Here is a 7,918-nt window from a genome sequence, read left to right on the forward strand (position 1 = left end):
AGACACTGGAAGCTGCTCTTCTCTAGGCTCTACAGCCCCAGTGTTCTCAGCCTGTCTTCCTACAGGAGGTGCTCCAGCCCCTGAGCATCCTTGTGGCCTCCTCTGGCCTTGCTCCAACAGCTCCAAGTCCTTCGTATGCTGAGGACACCAGCCCTGCACACAGTGCTGCAAGTGGGGTCTCACAAGAGCAGAGCAGAGGGGCAGGATCACCTCCCTAGATCTGTCCTTGCCTAACATCTTAGCACACTACTGAAAATCTTACTCTTGCTTGCACTGTAAAGATGGACCAAAGAGGCTTTAGGTGATTGACTTCTAGTTTATAACGGTATGTGTGGACCTACAAGTGGTCTTCCTGCAAGAGATGTGTCACAAACGACTGATCCTATACATACCAAGTAATTATCCCCGTGTTTGGATTTGAGCATCCGGGTTACATCTTGCAGATTATGGAGGTAAGTTTCCTCAGAACAGCTAGCAGGGAAGGAGACAGAAATGATCCGTTCTGTGATGTAGGTGAGGTCAAGTTCATAGCCCTCCTCCATAATGTGATCAAAGTCTGCACTTCTGTGAAGAAATTGGATGTGTCAGCTTAGACAAGAACAAACAGCCTATTAATGGAAGGAACTCCAACTTCGACTCATACAGTCAAGCATCTGATGTTTCCAATGTTTTCATTACAATTACAACTTACTAAATACTACAGAGCTCAAATTACTGGGTTCAGTACACAAAAGGAGTTAGCCAAACATCAGAGTTATTTATATCATACCTATAGTGAAAAAATCTCTGCAATCAGTAATGTAAGAAAGGAGCAAAATGAATACAAGTAACTTTGACTAACACTATTGCAACAGATTCAGAAGTTAAACAGTAAACATATAGGTACCTAATGTCTGTACAAATGCTTACAAATAGGCAGATTCACCAGTGATCTGTAAAACACTGAAGATACTATCTTGAAATCTGCCCTGAGTAACACCAAAGTGAATCCAAAACCAGTCCCCAAAATGCAACAGACACCAGTGTAATGCAGGTATTCCCACAGGTTAGTTTACAGATACTGTTTAACTTCTTTTATAGGCTGAAGGCACAACCAGGCACCTTACATTGTCCTTCTTAATAGAATAATCAGAGGATTACAGTCATTAAGTTAAAAGTGAGATCACCAAATATCCCCAGTTGTTTTCTCAGACAGGGACTGTAAAAACGGTCTGTGCATAGCAGGAAATGTCTTGCAGAAAACTGAACTCACAGAAATCAGAACCACAAATAACAAAACCTAAAGTCACCACAGCATTATGTGACAGTACTACACAAAATAGGAAAGAAACACTTGCCGTGATCCTTTGTCACAACTGAAAGAGGAGTTCTTCGAAGCACTGCTGGAATTCTGGAACAAAGAAAGCAGAGCAGTCAATTCAGTATCTTCCTTGCTGCCACTGATGTCAATCAATGTTCCTGCCTTTTTTCTTATTTATTATGTCCATACCGTGTAAAACTTTACCAACAATAGGATAAGAGAGGATCACTGCCTTATGTTTTGGCTGCAAACGCTGTGGTTACAGCCAGGTTATGTCCAACTCTTCATACAGACTCACTACTACCTTTGGCAACTCACTACTGCCAGAGAAGGACTGTTGGTCTTTTGTGCTCTTGGTAACTGCCTTAAGATTAGAGAAAACATTCAATGGACTTCAGAGAAGATGGAGCTTGAATTTCTGTATAAACCTGCAGAATTAAGTTCCTCTCAAATGATTCTTTTATTTCAATACTGAAAAATAAACTCAATTTATTCCTGTATCAGACTCCTGGGAGTTTGAATAGAAGTCTGAGCTGCAATGATTTTGCTTTATGAGAATTTAGTGTGTGTCTTTTGTAGTTTTGTTTGCTCGGTAACTATGCATTAAGAAGTCTCAAAATGTTGTCCCCTATGAACCTTAGTGATAGAATTTTTCTCACTAAATTCAGCTGTCTCAGAATTAAGCTCCAGTGTGACAGTCACCCAAGCTCTCTGTAGAGAAACAGAGACATCTAGAGGGGTCAGTATCCCTTCCTTCCGTGAGAGGTTTTTAGAGTAAGACAGCTATCACTATACCAATATTAAATAAAAAGATATACTTCACATTTAGATACATCTTTCCACACAGAAAATCAGAAGTTCAATTCATTCATCAATAACTCCAGAACAGAAACAGTATTCATTCATCTTCCTACCCTTAAAGTTCTACTTACTATACAGAAAAATCCACAGAAAAGCTTATTCAGATGAAGCGTAAGAGCTGGAAAGCTTAGAAGCCCTTCAATTCTGGCTACCCACGTAACAAATATTCCCAAACCAAACAAATCATGTTTGAATGGAAAAGGCCTTAGAACTTTTCACACAGTGACACTGTATCAAAATCTGGGAAGAGGTAGGACACATACAAGCATGCTTTCTTCCAAAATTTCCAGAAATCAGCTGTTCTGGCAAATTTTAAAGCATAAGGTGCACCTCACCCAGGTGTTGGTCCCAGTTCCACCAGTTCCTGTCTTTACTTAGAGAACAGACAGTGAAGAAACTTCATTGTATTTTCAGCTTCTTTTTACTCAACCTTTTCTCAGGATTTTAAAGGCTGTAGGTAATACACTGTGGATGCCAAACCAAGTAAATAACTGAGAACTGAAATTCAAGACAAAGCTTTTATCATGTTTTGGTTTGCTTTTATAGCTAGAAAGCAGTTGCTAGAACATGCCTCTCCCTTCACTCCCTTGGTCTCTGTTGGCCACACAGATGTATCCATTACTTAAGGATTCCACCATTTATTGATAACTTTCACAACTAAACCTCCATGCAACCTGAATAATCAGGCACTTACTTCCTTATTAGAAGAAGCCACTAAGTGATAAATTCATTCTCTGTTGCACACTGTTGTAGCACACAAGCTAGCACATTACATAACCTTGTAGCATGCAGTGTATAAGTATGTGAACAGTAATATAACATGAACCACTAGCAGCAAAAAGCCCTATTAGTGAGATCTACCATGTTTCATTGCATGGGCTCAACTAGCTGCAACACTCCTCAGCCTGTTGTTTTGGGTATGCTTTTATACAAATTCTGGATAGCCCCCGAAATCAACAGGACTCTTCTACGATCTTCAAAAGATACAGATTCAGACCATGAAACTCACCATTGCCTATCTATGGAGCACCAAACCACTCAATTTTACTTCTCATCAGGTCAAGATGACCTTGGACATTACACATTGCCTACAGTCAGTGACTTGTTGGCAAATGGACAAACAGTCAAGACACAACTCTGTTTTTCTGCATGTCCTCTACCTTACAATCACATTGTCTTTCCATGGCTTAATTATGTTGTAGATAGTGATACATTCTTTTTATTTCAGTTTTTGATATTTGTTTTGTTTTCTAACTGTCAATAGCCACACTGCTAACTCTTCCCCTCATAGCCAAAATATTCAGCAAAATCCAAATGGATACATGACTCACTACAGACGCAGAATGGTTACCGAAAAAAGCTTTTTCAAGCTTTGATGAAACACACACCATATATGCGCACACCTCTACAATGTGATGTCAAACACAAGAATAAGCTGTTACAGCATTTCTCACAATAGGCAATCTGTGAGCCAGCTTCTAACTGAATTCAGATTTAATTCTGGACCAAGTCATACACACCTACCAGCAGAATATGGGTTTCACCAAGCACGGGATTCAACGGCACAGGGCAGACCACCCATAAAGGCAAATCAGCACCTGGCATTTCCCATGAAGGACAATTACACTGAAAATCTTGCAGAACTGGATGGGATTTTCATTTCCTGTCAACCAACAGCAGCAGAAAAGGTGAAGAAGAGTAAGAAATAATGGCTCAAACTGGGGTGTTCAAACCACACGGGGTTAAAACTTTAAGTTGTAACTAGGACAGATGTAACTAGTGCTTAATTTGTTGCCAGTAGGACAGACCTCCCTGAGATTACTATTCCTTGAGTTTCTTCCCACAGGTCTGTCCCCCTGCTTCTGCGGGACTGTCTGGCAATGCAGGCAGCATAACCAGTCACTTTAGAAGCAGAGTTTTCAAGAAGGGAAACACCTTCCATTCTCTCATTCATTCAGTTTTAAGGAATTTTTATAACCCCGCAAACAGATCAATCTCAAACAAGAACACATAAAAGTTATCCCTATATAAACAAGTACGAAGGATCTTTTGGTCAGACAAATTTAGCTGTAGTTGTGGTAGGAAAGCCAGCAGGGGGAAGCAATCGCTTCTCAACAGACATCTGTCTTCTCTCCAGGCACAGAATGGTATCAAGGAGCAAATCCGTTGCATCCAACGTACTGCGTCATTGCCCTTTTCCAGGGAAATCTCAAGCTGTGCAACTCGTTCCTTTGACGTCCTCCTTACTGCTTCTTCGACCATCTTTGGCTTGGGCATCTAGTCCTGAGCACGTTCAGAGATTGCTACCCCAGCTTTGTCAAAACCCATCCTCAGGAAGGACCATCCCAGAGTCCAGGACAGCCCAGGTGTGAAATAGAAGCTAAGAAACAGGCCCATATTTAATTGTACATCATTTTCACCAGGCCACAAGAGTCACTAAAAAGCAAGTTTCCCAGCACAGCCTGCTATCAGTCTAAGCATAGAAGTGGGCAAGACAGCAATTTATAACGCATTTTGGACAAAACAGGCTTTTGAGATCAGTCTTGATTATTCACCTTCCTCTGACACCAAAGAAAGTGAACCTGTTTATGGATTACCATGTTGTCCCATCTCATACCTTTACAATCTCTCTTCCAGTCCCTCCACAGCTTCAGAGCAAAAACATGGCACAGGTATAGTACAGGCCATCTCACAGAGTGGCATAAAGGCACCTTCCGCACTAGTCCAGAAACAGAAGAAATAAGAAATAACCTCTTTCCTAAGAATGCAGTCCATCATCTATGCTGAAAGGCTGCCTCTCAAGGAAAGAAATGAGGAATAACAAGTGAAAAATAAGGCAAATCATGTCTCTCCACATGATGAGCACCCCCACATTTCCAAGAACTGAATAAGGGAAGCATGATTACAACTAGTAGGCTCACTCCATAGGCTGAAGTCTTCTGTAGCAGAGTTTCAGAAACCAGAAATATCATGGAAGGGACAAAGGGTAAAGGGAGATGAGTTTTGCACCGATACATTCATTCACAGTTTGTCAGTACACCAATTTACTACCTTTTATATGACAGCTCTGGGGAACAATCAAAACCCTACTATGTAAACTGCTGATTTCCAAAACCAAAGTAAAACTAGATGTGTAGGCCACACGTGTGCTCAGAAATAGCAGGTGGGATAATAACTCACTCATTTTGAGACTAGAATCAAAGGCAGGCTAAGGAAGCCAAAAGGAGAATCATTCACTAGCCCTTCCCAAGGCCCTGTTCCTGGCACTGAACTATAATATAATACAGTATCTGCTTCAAAGCTATCTCAGCAGAATATAAGAACTACTGGTTTCAAGGACCAGGTTGTTTTAAACAGCTGAGACAGCTGTACATCAGCTATCTACTCCTCCAAGGAACAGCACTACTGAAAACTCACAACTCGGGATCTGACATGCATTCATACAGCTCATCTATATTTTATCTGGGCTCCTTCTTGAATGGGAACATTAACAAGCTTAAGGATCAACTAGTAGAACCTACAAGTATCTGAAATATAAATCAATCAGTAATCTGTGACTTAAAGGTTTCAGGATATATTTTGAAAGGATGACATGGATCTACTTGGGATATAATTATTTTATTTGTGCCTATTTCTGATGTGGATATAAACATCATAAAACGTGATTAGCAAACCTGCCATAAAATTACATGCATTTTACACAGTTTTTTAATTAGCTTATGAGTTGTTTTCCACACAACTGTTTGCTATTCAAGCAGCCACAAATAAGACCATGAATAGAGACACTGCTCAGCAGGAGACCTGAATGCATCTTAATGTTTTTGATGGATTTTCAGTCCCCAACCCATGGGCAGGAATCATAAGAAATTCTCTAACCTATTCTAAGGCATAGTGCAACAGTTCTATCCGCTCCAGGGTACTACAGAAAAGACAGGACAATGAACTACACTGATCACTGGACTGCTCCACCATCCTAATTCCTACTGACACAGTAGTGGCTTTTAGAAGCTACAGTGAAACACATGTTTGGATGTCTTGGATGAGAACCAAGATTTGCATAATCTTTTGGCCTCTGGCTTTAGAATGATTCCTAATGTAGAAAAAGATTCATGCCTTGTGAATACAAATGTCTCGATGTTATTATGTATCTATTCCTGCGGTAAATATTAGAAGATTAATGGGGAAAAAAAAGTATCTTTTTTGGAGTTGGCTCTGCAGAAGTGATTTATCATCATTTCTACTGCAAACAGCTATTTGTTTGGCTAAACACTGTAGTTTTGTTCTGTATAATGTGTTCCATAAAAATAATGAACTGTTCCCCTGTGTAGTGCAAGAGCAACAGTCCAGACAGACATGCCCCTTACAAGTAGCAAAAGTTACAAATCCCAGCTTGCTCTCTCCCTGCCAAAAAGTATCCTGACTCTTAGTTGCTGACAAAACTGCTACCAAAATTCTTCCCTATAACACATCAGCCAAGACAGGCCAGGCTCCTCTAAAAGAGCTGACTGTAGGACATCTTTATCAAGGTGGTGGGGCACTTTGAGCTCTATCTACCAATCTACAGGGCAACAAGGAACTCAGTGGGGCAGGAATCATAGAATCACAGACTGGTTTGGGTTGGAAAGGGCCTTAAACTCATCCAGTTCCAACACCCTGCCATAGGCAGGGATGCCTCGCACTAGACCATGTCACCCAAGCGCCGTCCAACCTGGCCTTGAACACTGCCAGGGATGGGGCATTTACCACTTCTCTGGGCACCTTGTGCCAGCGCCTCAGCACCCTCACAGGGAAGAGCTTCCGCCTTAGATCCAACCTGAACTTCCCCTGTTTCAGTTTGAACCCATCAGCCCTTGTCCTACCACTACAGTCCCTGATCAAGAGTCCCAGCCCCAGCAGCCTTGTAGCCCCCTTCAGACACTGGAAGCTGCTCTGAGGTCTCCACGCAGCTTCTCTTCTCCAGGCTGAACAGCCCCGATGTTCTCAGCCTGTCTTCATATGGGAGGGGCTCCAGCCCCTGCTCATCCTCAGGGCCTCCTCTGGCCTTGCTCCAACAGCTCCCTGTCCTTCTGATGCTGAGGACGCCAGCCCTGCACACAGTGCTGCAAGTGGGGTCTCACGAGAGCAGAGCAGAGGGGCAGGATCCCCTCCCTCGACCTGCTGCTCACGCTGCTTTTGATGCAGCCCAGCACACGGGGGGTTTCTGGGCTCAAGCACACACTGAAGCAGCTCATGTTCAGTTTCTCATCAACCAACACCCCCAAGTCCTTCTCCTCAGGCTGCTCTGAATCACTTCTCCAGCCAGCCTGTAGCTGTGCCTGGGATTACCCTGACCCAGATGCAAAGGCTAAGGGCTCTTTAGGAGAGAATATTGAATGTATGTAAAGTCCATATTCAAGTGAGAATGGGGCACAGTTGATGTTTTACTTCTTACACAATTTTACAGATGAAACGGCTGCATCTAGCCCCATGATTGGAAACAGCACTTTCTTATGCATCACCCAGCCCTTGCAGCTTTACACCTCTTCTCTTTCCCGAATAGGAATAGGTGTTCCTACCTCTGGGTTCCAGTTGGGAGCTTTCTTCTGTTTCCAAATGAACCCCTGCTGCTCATCCCCATCACCCTTTGCTACTCCATAGAAAGTAACTACCAAAACTTCCAGGAAGCCTGCTGATGGTCAAATAATAACCAGTGAAAAATAGAAAAGGACAAAAGGCACAGCTGAAAAAACACTGCTTACCGTTAAGGCTGCTTTCCAA

The 7,918-nt window shown here is 42.3% G+C and overlaps 1 protein-coding gene across 1 annotated transcript in view; it reads right to left on the reverse strand.

Moving 5' to 3' along the window:
• LOC104401778 (tensin-3-like) overlaps positions 1-542 on the reverse strand; it is a 78,606-nt gene extending 78,064 nt beyond the window's left edge. Inside the window, 1 exon segment of the mRNA XM_010009466.1 lies at positions 393-542. Within this exon segment, the coding sequence (XP_010007768.1) occupies positions 393-542 (150 nt within the window).
• Between the last annotated feature and the right edge of the window lie 7,376 nt (positions 543-7,918).

The sequence above is a fragment of the Nestor notabilis genome, unplaced genomic scaffold (genome assembly GCF_000696875.1).
Source record: "Nestor notabilis isolate BGI_N333 unplaced genomic scaffold, ASM69687v1 scaffold7752, whole genome shotgun sequence".
Classification (NCBI taxonomy): Eukaryota; Metazoa; Chordata; class Aves; order Psittaciformes; family Psittacidae; genus Nestor; species Nestor notabilis.